The 16,457-nt window shown below is 39.2% G+C and overlaps 1 protein-coding gene across 4 annotated transcripts in view; it reads left to right on the plus strand.

The window, feature by feature from the left end:
• Nucleotides 1-16,457, plus strand: part of fstl5 (follistatin-like 5) — a 291,611-nt gene that overhangs the window by 181,192 nt on the left and 93,962 nt on the right. For 3 of the 4 annotated variants that reach the window (XM_088080811.1, XM_088080813.1, XM_088080814.1), the window contains exons 8-9: nucleotides 1,988-1,999; nucleotides 6,976-7,096. In XM_088080811.1, the coding sequence (XP_087936937.1) occupies nucleotides 1,988-1,999; nucleotides 6,976-7,096 (133 nt within the window). The remainder of the gene's footprint in view (nucleotides 1-1,987; nucleotides 2,000-6,975; nucleotides 7,097-16,457) is intronic. The other variant, XM_088080812.1, reaches the window with a different exon arrangement.

A 16,457-nucleotide genomic window follows, 5' to 3' on the forward strand; every position in this document is an offset into this window, starting at 1 on the left:
GATTTCGTCTGCACCTGGCATCCACAGACTAATTCTAAATTGCCTCGCAGACAATTTCTGTATAATTGCAGGCTGTTAATATTTGTGAGCATCCACTGCCAACCTTAATTAGAGTCATATTCCTGTGAGTACACATGGGAGGTTTATGCAGTCTAATCTTGCAGTCCTTCCCAGTTTCAAATGTGGTTATTTTTGAAATTTTGTCGACATTCAGACTTAGTGAATCGCACATTAATCCCAGTGGTGCGCTTGTATCCCGGAGTTCAATAGAGCCTCTCTAAATTTTGACAAAGCAGCTTACTGTAATTCCATGAAGTTGACAGTTGCTGGCTATTGCATCATCATCCAAGGCTGTCAGTATTTCAATCCTCCCTGAGTGGACGAGCCAGAGACACAGTCGTGTTGTGTGCATGCCTGTGTGTGCATGTGTGTGTGTGCGTGTGTACATTCATGTGTGCGTTTGGAGATGCCGATTCTGTGGTCCCGGAAATAGCTCAGAAGATGAAAACTGTATTTGATATTTTGTAATTCTTTAAAAGTTTGAAAATCCAACAATGTCAAAGTGTGCTTTGCAGAAAGATTATGAAGTTTGTTAAAGCAGCTACTTTCTGCGGTAAAGTGTCCTACGTGGACGAGTCATCAGTGGCATTATTAAAAATAGAAAACATGTTATGAAGCGTGGAACTTCATCAGGAATAGATATAACACAGGAAGCTGTACAATCGGAGCTGAATCTTTCTTATCTTGTCCTTTGGAGGTTGTGTTTTTATCTCCCATATTGCTTTGGTGCCTTTTTCACGTGGGTTTCACATTATCTCTGCATCATGGAGATGTACCATATGTAACGTTAAATGTATGTGATATTTACAATATTTATGTTTGGTTCTGATCAGTGTGCAGCACCTTGTGTGATGCTGTTCTATTTGTATCCTTCGTGTCGTGGATGAATGTGTGAAGCTGTGCAACATTATGAGGCAGATAACGCATGAATCCTACTGAATCTCAGTGGCCTGTTTTTCATATCTCCAGCTTCTATCAAGAAGGTGTTTGGTTGAATCAATCATGTGGTCTGGGAGCCCAGAATCACACACTCATGTACTCATCTGCACTACATATATAGTATCTTCACATTAGATCTACACTAAGGTAGATACTGTACATTGAGAATGTCTACATTGACAGAATAGTCCAGTTTTTGGCCTTATTCTGAAAAAAGACAATATATTCCTCCTATACTGTTTACATGGTTCATTCACAGAATTATTCCACTAATATTTCAGTTTACATGAAGTGGTGAATGGTCCAATTAATGTGCCGTAACATGCCGTTTTTTTACATCTAAATATGGAAAAATTCTTAACAGATGGAGCATTTTGTGATCTTGCATCAAAATTAGATTTTTACTGTTAGTGGACTTGTTGGACTCCCTCTTTCCTTCTTTCACCTTGTTGACAAGGTTGGTGTAGTGACATTTTCGCATTTCCAAAAACATGTTGATATCCAAGTCTTTCATAATGTTTAATAATGTTTAAAAATAGGTGAAATGTGTTTTTTTTTTGGTTTTTTTTGCTACCCCAGGCTGCCAACTGGCGAGTTGGTTTGTGTGCAACGTAACCATGACAACGCACAAGAGCCGACCGTAAACAGATGAGAGGCCGTGTGTCGCAAACAGAAAACCCTAAATGAGATGAATATTCCAAATTGGCTGTATAAATATTCAAATAATGCTATTAAAACCTGAATGATATTGGCGTATCCCACGTCTTAATTGGAAAATGTTAAATGCAGAAAACAGCCTCATTTTAAATATTTAAACAGCTGTTTAAATGACCTACATTAAGTTCACAATATTGTCATTTCTGCAATAATAGTGTGCTTGTAGCTGTACCTGTTGTCTGTAATGTGATGATGCTGTTAAATCTGTTATGCCTTAATGCTTTTATTGAACTCAACGTGTTAATGTTTGACCTCTCTTTTACTCCAACAGATCCCGTCCCAGGTAGGCTGTTTTTGATTGTTGTCTCAACAGACTGACATCACCTCACTCTATTATTTTTTTCTTGCATTCACAAAAAGCCCACAAAGCTACTGAGGTGCCTACAACAGACATCAGCATGATGCTGTTATGAGAAATGCACAGGTTAAGGACATCAAATAAGTTGAATGTTTTTTTCTTCCTGCAAACGAATTCTACAGCAAATGCATCATTTTCATCCAAAACAAATAATCCGTTTGTCCATCGCTCAATGCTCTGACCTTCCCAGCCTGCCTGTGGCTCTCAGCTTCAAGCAATTTAAACACAGTAAAGATCAAAATCTCCAAATGTAGGTGACAAATTATACTTAATTAAAAGTAAAAGGCAAAATAATTCACTAAACAGCTGGGCAAAATAAATGCACTCATAGTGATGAAGGAACATGTCACCCCGTGCAATAGCGTGGCTCATTTATGTAAACAGAATTTTGTTTGTGATGCTCACAGCATTGAAAAAATAAATCCAACAGAAACATCTCTTTCCAGAAAGTGTCCCCATTACTCTGAGTAATTGAACACCATCATTAAGTTTTGTTGGGAGTGTTTCTCTGGTAAAAAGTAGCTCCAGTGGAAACTGTTGACAGTGAGGGCTGTGGATGATGCATACAGAGTAATGGGGAACAGTGTTTCTCAGAAAACACATGCTGCTGAATCTCTTTTTAAATGTCATTTTTCAAAGCTGAGAGCACCATAAGTAAAATAACATTTAGCTCCATTATATCGAGGTGGAGGCAGAAATGATAGCAGCCGAAATCTAAAAACATTGGCACGCAACACTGAAGCATTAGTAGTCGGGTTTCCATCCAAATGTGGTGCAAATTTTAGGGTAATTTTCAGGGAATAATTAAAAGAAAACAAATATATATGCTTCTCATCCACTGTTTTGCGAATATTAGGAGTTGGTTCATCAAGTTAAGCCAAGGTTATCCCAAATATTAATTTATTTATGGTAGCCTGCCACAATTAAAACATCTGCCTCCACAAATAGTTTTTTTTTTATTTTTGGATTGTCATTAGAAGCACAACTGAAATATATTTACTGTTTGATTATCCATCATCATGCGTCTTCGAATACTATCTCATAACATCACCCAATGAAAACACAGTCACCTCGCAGTTGTGTTTTATTGAACTTTTTGAAAACGTTGCTTAAGTTTTGCACAAATCTGTAGTGGAAACCAGCGTAGTGTTAAAATAAATAAATAAATAAATTTTCAGATAAATGGAGCTGGGCAGCAGTGGTGTTCAGCCTTCGGTCAGTCCCACAGAGCCAGCAAGTGTGATCTGTGGTGAGAGCGTGCGGCAATGTGAACCTTTACAGAATACAGGCTACATATTTTTAGGTGATTTTTTCGTGGCTGCAAATATGTATATATCAGTGACAATATGATCGAATAACAACTCTCCAGCTCAGCCAGATTTACTGCTGTACCTCAAGTCCACACTGACTTGCTTACACGATTTTCGACCTGACATGCCGAGCTTCGCATGGGAGTGACCACACACCTAGTTTCCTGTCATACATTTTTATCAACAAGTGAGAAAAATGTGACTTCTGTTATTTGAGTGAACTGGCTGTTTAATTTCAGTATACTTTCATTCTGGGGAAACACATTTCTCTCACACCTGGGGTATTTTCGCTCAACTTATTGCTTTCCTTTCACAAAGTTTCTTAAGGCGTGAAACTTCCTCGGAGTTGGTTTTCTGAAATGCCTCGTCACTAGCTGAGGTTAGCGGTCCACTGAGGTGGCTCTTTAGTGTCCTTTCAGAGGTGACCGGCACTGACAGCTTTATTAATTATAGTTTCTTGAGGGCTATGGCCTATTTGTAAATCCACCTCTACCTGCCCTTGTCTCCCTTCCCTCCGAGTAGTCGTACAGCGGCCTGCTTTGTCTGCAGAGAGCTGCGTGCTGGGTGCTGCTGATAGCTGAGGTGAGGGTGGTGAGGTGAGGTGGAGGAATCATGTCGACAGCCCGCGCCGCGGCTCGTTCCACCCCTCTGAGTTTCATTTCTCCCCCCCATTCATTTTTCATTTAAGAAGGTGACACAATATGCTCTCAGCCCAAGGGGCCAAAACGCACCATCGATTTCCCCTCATATTGTGGAGCTCTGATGCTTCACTCAGCTCGAGCCGTTACCGAGCTCGTAGGTTAGATCGGAGCACACCGGGACGAACTGATAAACACACTGTGTGCCTGTAAACACGACGGCTGACTCTCCTCGCTTGTCTGTAGACATTTAAGGAGAAGCAGAATGCCAAGATGTAAACAGCCAGCGGAGATGTGTTAAAAATGTTAAAAGCTATTTAATAAGAAAAGACGTTTTTTCTTGTTATGACCTCTTCTGAAAGAGGCGAGGTAATTAAGGCTGACTCTGTTTTTTAATAAATGAGTGCTACATTCAGTTGTAAGCAGCGAGGAACACGGGGTCACACTCACGGACATTCTTAAGAGCAAAAGTTCACACCGCTGAAGAAATCTGAATGTTTTTTTAATGCACGGCAGCAATCAGGAGTGAACACGTTTTGGCACTTGGCCTTCATCAACTTAGTGGGCACTGAAGACGACTCTAATGAAGGCTGAGTGCTGGAGCTTCTTCATTTCTGAAAAGCTGCTGTGCATCGGAAAGTGGTGAAAACCTATTATTGTGAACAGGCGGTTCTTTTGTTCATTAGTTCTAATCACTCGATTTAGTTAATGTGCTAACACGGCTGCCGTTATATAATTTGATATAGATTTGAGTATTTCCTCAAATTAGTGAACAAATTTGAACTTCAGAGATGATTTCTATTTCTAATATAATTGTATGTGTTTTGAAAATGATGGAAAATTAATTCTTACATAAAATAAGACTGATTGTTATACCAGGGCTGATGTAGGAGTAAAACAATTATTTGATAAATTGGAAGAAAAAGACGTGTAAGAGTGTAAGAGTAACCTTTTAAGAGTAACTCCCCAGTGATAGCATACATTGATCACTGGGGCTGGGTAAATGGTACATGGGTTGGCACTTGTAGAACACTTTTCGAGTCATTCAACCACTCAAAGCTCTTTTACGCTACTTACTTACACATTCACCCATTCACGCACACATTCATACAGTGGTGGCTGAGGCTACCGTACATGGTGATCAGCTGCTACATTCAAACATTTACTCATCCAAACCGATGGATTAGCCGTCAGGGGCAATTTGAGGTTTGGTATCTTGCACAAAGATACTTAAACATGAAGACAAGAGGAGCCGGGGATCAAACCGCTAAACTTTCAACTAGTGTGATACCTGCTCTACCACCTGTGCCACAGCCGCCTGGCTGTCAGGACTCGATACCTTTAAAGGTCCGGTGTCTAAGATTTAGACACCGGACCTCATATAAATATAATATATGAAGTGCTTATTCTTTAGTGTAAATGAATTTGAATACATTTAGTGAAAATAAGAATCATCATGTTTTTGTTATCTTTAAATGAGATGTTTTTAGTTAAATAGAGAGTGGGTCCACGTCAGTATACTGTTCCACCATATTTTTTTTTCACAGCCATATGGCTTTTAATATTTAATCATCCAGGCCATATAAACAACTATCAGGCATATGCATTAAATAGCAATATAACAGCCTATATTTAAAAGGCAATAAAGAACTCCATAATAACAAGCAGCCTTTATTTATTTGGACCCACGTTATGCCAGCATAAGCTTTGGCTGTTCTTCCATCTCATGGGTTTTTTATTCATTATTTTTAAGGGTTGGTTTTACAAAGATATTCCGTAAAGGCAAAAAGTGCTAAAAAATCATCTTTATCGAAAAAAAATCTGTTTTGCATAATATAAGATTATATTTAAGTTATCCTGGCAAAATATCTTATAGGTGACACAATATTGGGCTAGTTAATATGCCATTAATGAATGTATTTATTTATTTGGTATGTTTCCCATCGGACATTTTGCTATTGATATTTTCATCAGATGGACAACTACATGTGGTACCGGCAAAAAGGTGGCATATGCCAGCATATTACCCTATATAATACAAAAAGTCATTTTAATGACTTGCCAAGATGGCTTTTTTACTGCAGTGTGATCTTATAAAGGTGGCACATATTCGCTCTTTGCCAGATGGATTCATCACACCGGCACACCAGCAGTGGGCTCATTAGCTTTGGGGGCTTCAGTCTGTGCCACAGCTGAATAACTTACTCTTCAGTTTGCTCTCTTTCTTGTCCAGCACCATTTTCTTTGTATTCACTGCCTCAACAATCACAACACAGCATGAATTGATCATGTTTGAGTTGGCGCTACATGAGTTCACATCATGGACAGCTTTTGATTTAATTACATCTTTTGTTTAGTTTTTGAATCTGCCACATGAAAAGTAAAGTGCAGCATGTTTTGTGTTGTTGTTGGACGTACAACAACCAATATTGTGGCCTTTTCAAGGACAATGACATTTGAAATGAGCAGCACAAGTTAATTTGATTGAACGTGTGTCCCCAGCACCATATTTCACTGTTTCTGTTTACACAGCAGCTAACACTGTGTAATTTCTATGCTAATCAATTATAGCCTCAGTCCCTTTTCCATCAGATCACTTTCCTCTGATGGGAAAAATGACATGTACCAGAAAACAATTTTTCTTAACTGTGAATTTTAACAGTTATTTTCCTCATTTGTTTTCTGTGGCACCAAATGGCTTCAACTTTTGACTGAGATTGATGGACATTGCGCTACAATGTGCCATTATGGACAGATGAAATATTTTTAATTTCTATGCTATGAAACATGTTTGTCATCTCATCTGCACTCTGCAGGCTTGTTGCATTCACATTGAAACTGTTCATTTTCAGCCTCAGTTGCCTTCAGACATCACTTCTGCACTGTTGGATCAAAACCATGAATTCTCTCTGTCAGTCGTTACCACCTTTTTTTGTCTTTCTCTCTCTGTTAGGACTTTGGGGATGATGGCTCACTGTACATCACCAAGGTGATGACGACCCACATGGGCAACTACACCTGTCATGCTGATGGCTACGAGAAACTTTTCCAGACCCACACTCTTCAAGTTAATGGTAAGTGGCTGCCACAAAGACAGAACACACTTTTTAGCTTAAAATTTTATCTGTCTTTCTCAGTACTTTATTTATAATTTTTCCAGTGTATCAGACAAGACATTTACATGAGCTATATCTCATGATACAAATATGTAAAAACAATAGAGATAAATGAGAGGAAAACAAAGAGAAACAGAGGTCACAAAAGAAACAAACAAACAAAACACATGCATCATAAAATATTTAAGTATATATAGGACACACCATCTGCAGAGGTATGAGTTCAAAGCTCTAGGCCAGTTAGACTACTCATATAGTTTACTAAATCCCCCAATTGTTGATAGATTCTGGTCCAACTCAATACGTGTTAAGTAATATAATTTTACATGTTGTGTTATTAATATGCATAGAGACGGCTATTGCAGCTAAAATTAATTACTGGCTGCTCCTTGTAGGAGGAGCCTTCTTTCATTACCAGCCGACTACTGTGTTTTTGTGTGTGTGTGTGTGTGTGTGCACGCGAGTGCGTGCATGTGTGTTTGTGCTGGGGGCAGGGAGGTGCTGTGGATCGAGAGGTGGCATGATTGGGTGACTAGGCGTGTCTTAGCCCCCTCCCAGTCTTGCACGTTTGTTTTTGATTTTTTTTTCACATTCCAGGGAAGAGGCAGTCAAGCTAAAAGTGGGGTTTAGTTGCTCTTTGATGGGTCCTAGGTTTGTAAAATCTCTTCTTGTAGCTTAATCTTGCATCTGATTTTTTAAAGCTCAATGTTCTGCGTTATATCTTTGATCCGTTGGCCGTGTGTTGTGAGAGCTAACATCCTTCCGTTTAAATAGAATTAAGCATCCAGCTAACAGGAGGAAAAGGTAATGACCTTCTGTTCGTGAGCAGGGAGATTGATATTATCCAGAATTAGGAGTGTACCAAAAATGGTAATTGTAGAAGAAAGCATGATATTACAGCTGTAAGCCTTGGAAATAGTTTGAAAAGAGGACAACCAGAAAGAGGCACATTGTAAGCAGGATGATAACATATGGTGGATAGTCGCTGGGGTCTGTTTACACCTGTCACATACCGGGCTTATGTTTGGGAATATACTTGCAAGTTAAGCTGTGGAAAAGTGTAGACAATGTAACACTTTCAACTGTATTAAGGTATGTCTTGAATTGAATGGACCCTATGAAGAGCTATGTCCCATTCCTCATCTGACAGTGTTACCCTTGGATCATTCAAATAATTTGATTCCTGCTGTCGGGCCTCAAGTCTCTCTCCACGAGTATTACTGAAATTCAATGCATTTTTTATCTGCAACAGCATACATATACCTCCTAAATCACTTGCCCTCTGTTCTCCTTTGAGAAAAAAAGAGAAACCAAAAGTGAGAATTAGTTTCATGATGCCATCCCCATTTTTTTCATTAATTTACCAGAACATTGTTGGACATCTGTCTACATAGATAAAGACTTTATTGAAATACAGCCAATCAAATCTTACACAAAGCAGTAACGTTAGCGTTTTGTAATAGGCACAGCAGATGGTCACACTGAGCCAGACAGCAGCTTCACAACACCAGAGCCACAGACTCTGAACAACAACCCGCATTAGCTTTCCTGCTAAAGTCACTTTATTATCTGACTTACAAGCATGAACACAAGTTTTGTCCTTCACCTTAGCTTGTTAAACGAACTTTCAGCAGTGAAACTTGTATTGCTAACTTTAGTTTGCAGGCTAGATAACTAATGAGCTGTTTAGCTGCAGCACATTAAACGCCATGTAAGCGTACCTGAAAACGTCACTTCAGCCCGGTCAGATGCTGTGAAGTCCTTAATCTTCAGTACCACCAACAAGTCTGAACAAGTTAGTTTACTTTGTCTCTCGTTCCCAGCGGTGAGACACTCTGACAGACTACCTGCTGTCAGTCAAACACGACACAGACGCCCCTCCAGCCGGCTGAGACGACAAGGAACATTTCTGATTTCCCCAAAGACATTTTTCTTCCTTTTAATTATTAACACTGTGAACGTTGAATTTAAAAACACATTGACACAAGTCATGTCTTTCTTGAGTTAAGTGTTGTATTTTAGAATCCATCAGCCACTATAAGGCTGGCAGATGGGAGCTTTAGAGTGTAGCTCAACATAAAGACGGATAGATTTGCTCTCGGTGTAAAGATTTACTGATTCTTGTTGTGTTGGCAAAGTGATTATCAAAGTCTCTTGTCATTGGTCGAAGGTATTTGTTCAAACATCTCTCATCTTTGGGCAAAATCTTCAAATCTTTAAGTCAAACAGAGCGATGATAACTGGGACATCTTTCCCCTTGAATTTTTCTGTTGGAAAAAGTGTGAATTATTACACTTTTCTTTGTCAGACGGCTCAGGCTCTGTTCGTAGTTCTGCTTCTGTTTGTTCCAAATTAATAGCGGATGTTGATTCTGGTCTTGTTCACCACATCACTCCTGTGCATCAGTACACTTTACCAGGGAAACGCTTCTGACACTGTGTGTTCACAAATCCGAATACAACAAATTAGAGCCAGTAGAAAAGTGAAAATCCACTTTTGGGAGAATAAATTGGGTTGTTACTCTAAGTATTTATTCCTAGGACACAAAGGTCCTCCCCAAAAGAGTCCCTCCCCAGCTGTACTTCAAAACAGAGAGTCTCTTCTAAAAGCTGTGGATGGCTCTTCTTATTAATGGAGACACTACAAAAAAATTGGTAAACTGTGATGCCATTCTGCTCTCAGGAAGCAGTCGTGCTGTTGTGGCATCTTTTTTAACTTCTACAAATGCTAAATATCCTACAAACCAATTCAACTGCTATAACTTGTAAATGTTTAACTTGAAATGTAGCAAGACAGACTTGGAGTGACATTTTACTGCGTTCTCTACTTACGTTTAGGGGTACTGAAGTATTGTGAAGGTCACTGTAGTGTTTTGGCACAGGCGGTACTGCTAAAATAACTTGTTGTTAGTTTGGGATTATATGCTGCTAAGATTTTTGTCTGTACCAGCTACTAACAGGCCACAACTTACTGAACTAACACACGGCTCAGTGCTAACTACAACAGTGGTTTTCGGGCTGGCAAACAGGCATCAGCTTTTAAGTTGCAGAAACTGAAAATATGGTTGCCATTTTTGAGTCACTGTATATTTTGAGCAATTCAGACAATATGCAGTAGTCTAGTATATCACCTTAATGATGAAAATGTGAAAATATGTGAATGTCTAATGCCAGTCAGTCAAACGTTTCACCCCACAGTCAAACAACTTAATTTTCTTTGTCTTTATTTAAACAAATGCCTGTGCACACGTGAGTAAACGCACTAATGCACACACAGAGTTGTCTGGTTGAAGTTCTGACTGTAACCGTAATATTTAAATATCACTTATACAAAAATTATATGTATGTATATATTTTAGGGTGCACATTTTAATGTTTGCTGTCTGTATTGTTATACTGTATGTTAAAATGTGTTTGCCACTGATGGCCACCAAAGACCAAGATGGTTGTCAATGTCATTCGGACAACCAGGGATGCATGATATTGGATTCTTTTTTGTGATATTTGAAATGCTGATACATAATGACTCATTTTGCTGATACCGATTTTGAAATACGCACTTTTTTTCCCCAACTAATTTTAGTGATCCTTAAGTCTTTTCTGTAGTTGAAATTATTCATACTTTTATTGTGATGGATCACCAGCAGATGGAGACGCTTTTCAGTGTTTGTCATATTCATTAATCGTGCAAAATAACAAAATTACTTTAACTTAAGGTTGATGTTTTGAACGTGTTCACATTGTCAATTAAAAATTAAATAAATAAACAAATTTTGGTTTCTTGTATCAGCAGAAATGAATACGTAGTTTTAAAACCAATATCAGCTGATACAGATGATGTGCCGATATTATCATGCATCCCTACTGGCAGGTGTTTATGTGGAGCCCTGATATGTAAAGAAAGTATGGCGGATCGGCCCAACATGAAACCCAGAGGAGTTCGGCTCACTTTCCGCCATCGCTACATTCACTCCTCGCCCTGTCGCACACTCGACTGTGTTGCTGCCAGCTCGCAAAATACTTCACAGGGAGGGCTATCAGTCATTGTTCGTCACTGTCTCCACAAAAAGAGTTGTGTTTGCAGCAGCACACCACTCTGCTCCTCCGCTCCCTTTGCATCTGCCCTCTGGCAGATCACGTCACTTTAAGACCTGCTCTCCGAAGATTGACAACGAGTCAGAAATAACCAGTAACAAACCCTGACCCTGGACTGTAGCGGCAGTGTCTGTAAATATTTATTTAGTTTCACTTTAATTTAAGCCCCAAACGCTGTTGAATTCATAAATGTTTACCATTATTCAACTTTGACCAGTGAACTGGAAAGTCACCCAACAGAAACGATGTTGTCTTTATGTATGTTATCATTCAAACACCAGTGTCTTTTTCATTGTATTAGCCAAACAGACTAGAAACTGCAGCCCTACTTGTCACATGTTAATTACAATTTTATAGCTTTTAATTATTTGTTTGTTGACAGTGTTTGCCCCACAAAATCACAGCTGTTTGATTGAAGGCCTGTAGGCATGTCGCAGTACCAAGGAGTAAGCAGTCGATACCAGTGTTGTTGTTGTTGTTGGTCTTTGTGCTGAGCTATTTGTCCCACCCCTCCTCCACTGTGATTGGATGGCTTGATAAGAAGGGACAGTGATGAACACAGCCTTTTTTCCAAAGTTTAAAATTTTTTGACTGTTGGCGACCTGAAAAAAACACCAAATGTGAATCACTCAGCACAGAACAGACACGCAGCGCCTCGTCACACTGCTGGCATTTGTATGAAGTGAAAGTAAGCAGCGCTTCTATTGCAATCAATGAGCAAAATATGCTGGCCTCATGAAAAGCACTTTTCTTTTCGTCGGGTTGAGCTGTCGCTGCAGCTGCACTTGTCACTGTCTTCCATGTTTTGTTGCTGTTGTTGTTCTCCTATTAGGCTTTCTTTCTTTTTTGGCATGTAACGGCAGACAAAATCCCTTGTAGGAGTATGATATTAGAAAACGAGTACAGTCACATTTTCAGAATTTTGGCTTCACTTTGGTACCAAAGTATCACTTCCCTAAAGCCATCTACTGTACGTTAGCCTTGATGCCCATTATCTCTGAAGAGTTTTATATTCCACTTTCTGCTAATTGGTTTGAGCGAGTCCTCAGCATGGTGAGCCTGCTGTGTGCATGCTGAAACAGAGAGCGAGCAGAAAGGGCAAAGGTTTAGCGGCTGGATTGAGTTTGTGCGAATGAGCCTGTTTTCTGGTCCTAATGAGCTGAATGTGAATAAAACCACAATGATGAAGAAAGAGCCTCATCGTCATTACATTTGACAGACAGTTAGTTCATTATCATTCTTCTAAAAGATTACTCCAAGGTTAATTGCAGTGATCTGCAGGTCTTATTATACCAAGTATTGTGTTTACGGAAACAGAGCGAATCTCATGAGACCCATGACTTTTGGCTGTAATTGATACTGAAACTTTCAGATGACCTTTTTTTTTTTTTTTTCTTTACTGCAGACTGAATTTCACTTTCACAGTTGGGGTGAAGTCTCTGAGGAGCAGCTTATCACCCTGTCATGAAATTTCTAAAACTCAATTAAGAAACTGCAGAAAGAGTCAGTCTGAGAAACTGAATTTAGGGGGCTGTCCATCACTCGGAGGCCACACGAGAATGACAAGATATATACTATTGGAGTTTTATTCAGAGGAGCTGATGAAATTTAGACTGGAGGTACTTAAGAGTAACTTTTGATTTCCCTGTGAAGCAGGCGGAGAGGTTTCTGTACTGTAAGCTTGTGAAGAGGATCATTCAGCAGTTTTGGGCTTTAATCCCAACTTTCCCCATTTACACACACACTGACTCATCAAAATGTCCCCCGTGGATTTTACACATGCACTTTGGGTATTGTCCGAGCGCTATTGACAGTCAGCTTGTTTGTGTTGTCTGCCTCATGTTGATGATCACACTGTAATGCTTTCCTCGTTGTACACTATTATCTTCAAGATGTTCATTTTGTTGAGATTATTTGTTATCTCCAGTCTGCTCTGTCGGCTCCTTTTCTTTAATCTATAGCCCTTTGTTGCTGTGACCCCGCTTTACCCACAGGAATCGATAAAGTTGCATCTAATTTGTACTGTGGCTGCAAAGTTTGTCTGCTCTCGCAGCCACTTTAGCAGAACACAAATCGTTGTTTGGGCTAAATTAATGAAAGTCTTGCTTGAATCGTCAAACACACGCCAACCACTTCTGCTGCTGGAAAAATAAATTTAGTTTTCCACTCTGGGAAGCTGCATTCATTTTGAAAAGATAATTTGAAATCTAAGTATTTCTGATGGGTAAAATGTAACAATGTGGGTCCTAATGTTGTGTTTACTTGTGCCCGGCAGCATCGTCTTTCAAAAGGTAGCTCTTGCTGTCTGCAGATATTAATGATACATTACACAAACATTACTGATGCAGTATAATATATACACAGTTATTTGTCAGTGTCATTCATTATTGCCCTCTCACCGTGTTTGAAAATGATCTGTCAAGACCCCTTGGAGAATTCTCACCTCATATTTTTGGGGTTGAAGCTCTGGCAGTTGCGTTGTGGGGGTTGAAAGCTCGGGTTAGGGACTCAGACCTGATGTGTCTGGAGGTCGAGCCAAGACACCGAATCACCTTAATGCCACGCTCACGACAGTCACCTGTGGGTAGACACCTGGCAGCTGATTTGATTTGTGGAGATATGTGAAACTGGCAAACTTGTTTATTTGTGGTGTCATTTTCAGGCATACCTGTAATGTTTAAAGATATAAAGTTAACCCTTTGAAGTCTGGGCAAATTGGCTTGATTTCTTTCAAAACATGAGAGGGAGGCAATGAGCATTGAAAGACAGAAAAAACCTAAAAATGAGCAAGAAATTATAAAAAAAAAAGTACAAGAAAATTACCTGAAAATTAATTTAAAAATAAGACAAAGCAAACAAAAAAAAAGAAAGTTAAAGAAAAACAAACAAGGTAAACAAGACTTGGAAAAAGTGCTTATAAATATGATATTTCTGTAGCAAATTTTTAAATATGCAATATGATTATAAATATAGTATTTTCTGGAGCGACCTTTAGCTAGCCTGGTAGAGTGTGCCATTGCTGAGCCCTTTGCAGCGGCCCGGGTTTGATTCTGGTGTGCGGCTCTTTGCTGCATGTCATCCCATGTCATCCTTTGCTGCAACTCCCATGTTTTATAAAGTTAAATAACAGTTTTTATCAGTGAAGTCTGGTGACTTTGAGATAATGGGTTTCTCTTTTCCATCAAAAAGGCAAACTCATATTGATTTTTTTTTTTTGCAGCCCTTTTTTTTGGGTGGCTAAAAACTCAGTAATTGAGGAATCATTAACTCAGCATCATTTTATTTTATGAAAGGTGCTTTTCTACCTGTAAGTTATTAATAGATTTTTATTACCAAACATTGCTATAAGTCTGTATTCATGAGGCCGAGTCAAAAAGTAATGTGACACTTCCACCATGTAAGCCTGCAATGTTAGCCGCATTTATCAGGCACATGATGTGCTGTGCTGATCCCTCGCTCAGGACCTTTGATATCATAGTTGTTGTGGGAAAGGGCTGTAGCCAGAGGTGCAGCTCACCTGGATGCACAGCTGCAGCTCTGGAGTCAGAATTGTTGCTGTGAGCTGGACCGTCTCTTTCAGCAGTAGTTGAACTGTTGTGTTGTTGGTGTTGTGGAGACTCGGTGTTGGAGTTTTTCCCGGAGAGTGAGAGGGTTACTCACATGTGACTGCGTGTAGCATGAGAGCCCATTTCTGACTTTGGTTTTGGGACTTTTTTTTTGAGGGGGAAACAACAAAGAAACTGGTAGAGGAGTGATTTACTGATACTAGAGACTCAGATTCAGAGAACTTTATTGTCTGTCACAGATGAGGGTACATGCAGTGCATACAGTGCAAAACTAACTCAGACAATAAACATACAGCATGTGTTCCTAAACACTGACTGAAAACCTAATACAAATGATTTAGACAGAATTATATTACAGTATACTACTGTGTGCAAAGTGGCATAATGTTTATATAGATATATGAACCACTACCTTTTATTTAAGATGTTTATGGCAGTGGGAATGAAGGAGTTTTTATAAGTGCTTTTCTTTGCCAAGGGGACTTCATAGCAGCGGCCTGATGGTAGTAGCTTGAAAGATTTATGCGGAGGGCGAGTGGGATCATTTCGAAATAGCTGATTAGTCATTAAATTGAAAGTTAATCTGTAACTATTCTGATAGCTGATTCATCTTTTCTGATTCATGCAAAAATGTCTCAATGCTGTGGGTCAAGCTCCCTAAATGTGACCACATGCTGTTTTTCTTCATATGACAGTAAATGAAATATCTTGAGGATTAAGACTCTCAAACAAAACAAAAAGACATTTTAGATGCTGCGTGCTGTTTATCTTGGAAGTCAGAGACAGGCACTGGGAATGAAATCACACTTAAGTTGATCCTTTGTCAGTACAAGTTAGAAAACCAAAATGTTGCTAGCATTACTAGTTTTAGCAAGTTTAGCCATTGTGAGCAATACTTGTTGATGAGAATGCATTACATGTTTTTTTGCAACTTTTCTACAGATAGAAGTTGAATGGATTGTGTGCACAACTGTTTCAATGACACACAAAAAAGACAAGTGCTTATAAACAGTTGACTATCACAGCTTTCACTACGGTTGGATTTTGAGGTCAAGGTTAGTGAACTTAGTTCCTCAAAATTTAACAACTAGGAACTCAGAAATTTCAGCCTCCGAGTTCGAAAGACATAACTGCGACTTTGGACAAATTGTATGTGGTTTTTACCCACTATTTGCCATCTCATAAACTAAATGATTGGCATATTGATCAACAGTAAAAATACCAACTGCTCTATCACACAGTGTTAATGAAAGTGAAAGGTAGTTTGTGTATCTGCCCCTGATTCGGAGCAACCAGGGGCAAATTTTCACCAAATTTTGTGAAAATTTGGGACTGAAGTTCTCCCGTAATCCTGCTGATAACCAGACAAACAGACAAGTCCAACCACAAATGCCTTGGCGGAGGTAGTGGTTGCACTCAGAAGATGACATCTCCTTCGAAGTAAAAATAAAAAAGGAGCGTGCAAACACAGTATAGTGACAGTTCCTGGAGATCCATTATGCTTCTTAATTTCTGTGTCAGATCTTTTTAAGGACAGCTCCAATAGTTTTTACTTTTGTTTTACCCTTGAAAAGTACTTTTTCAACGGCTATGTGATGAACATGTAATGCATTGGATTCAGGCTTTGGATAAAACTGTTTCCTGAGCTGGATTACTCCC

Source organism: Plectropomus leopardus, chromosome 8 (genome assembly GCF_026936395.1).
Source record: "Plectropomus leopardus strain MGB_pleo_1.0 chromosome 8, ASM2693639v1, whole genome shotgun sequence".
Taxonomy (NCBI): Eukaryota; Metazoa; Chordata; class Actinopteri; order Perciformes; family Serranidae; genus Plectropomus; species Plectropomus leopardus.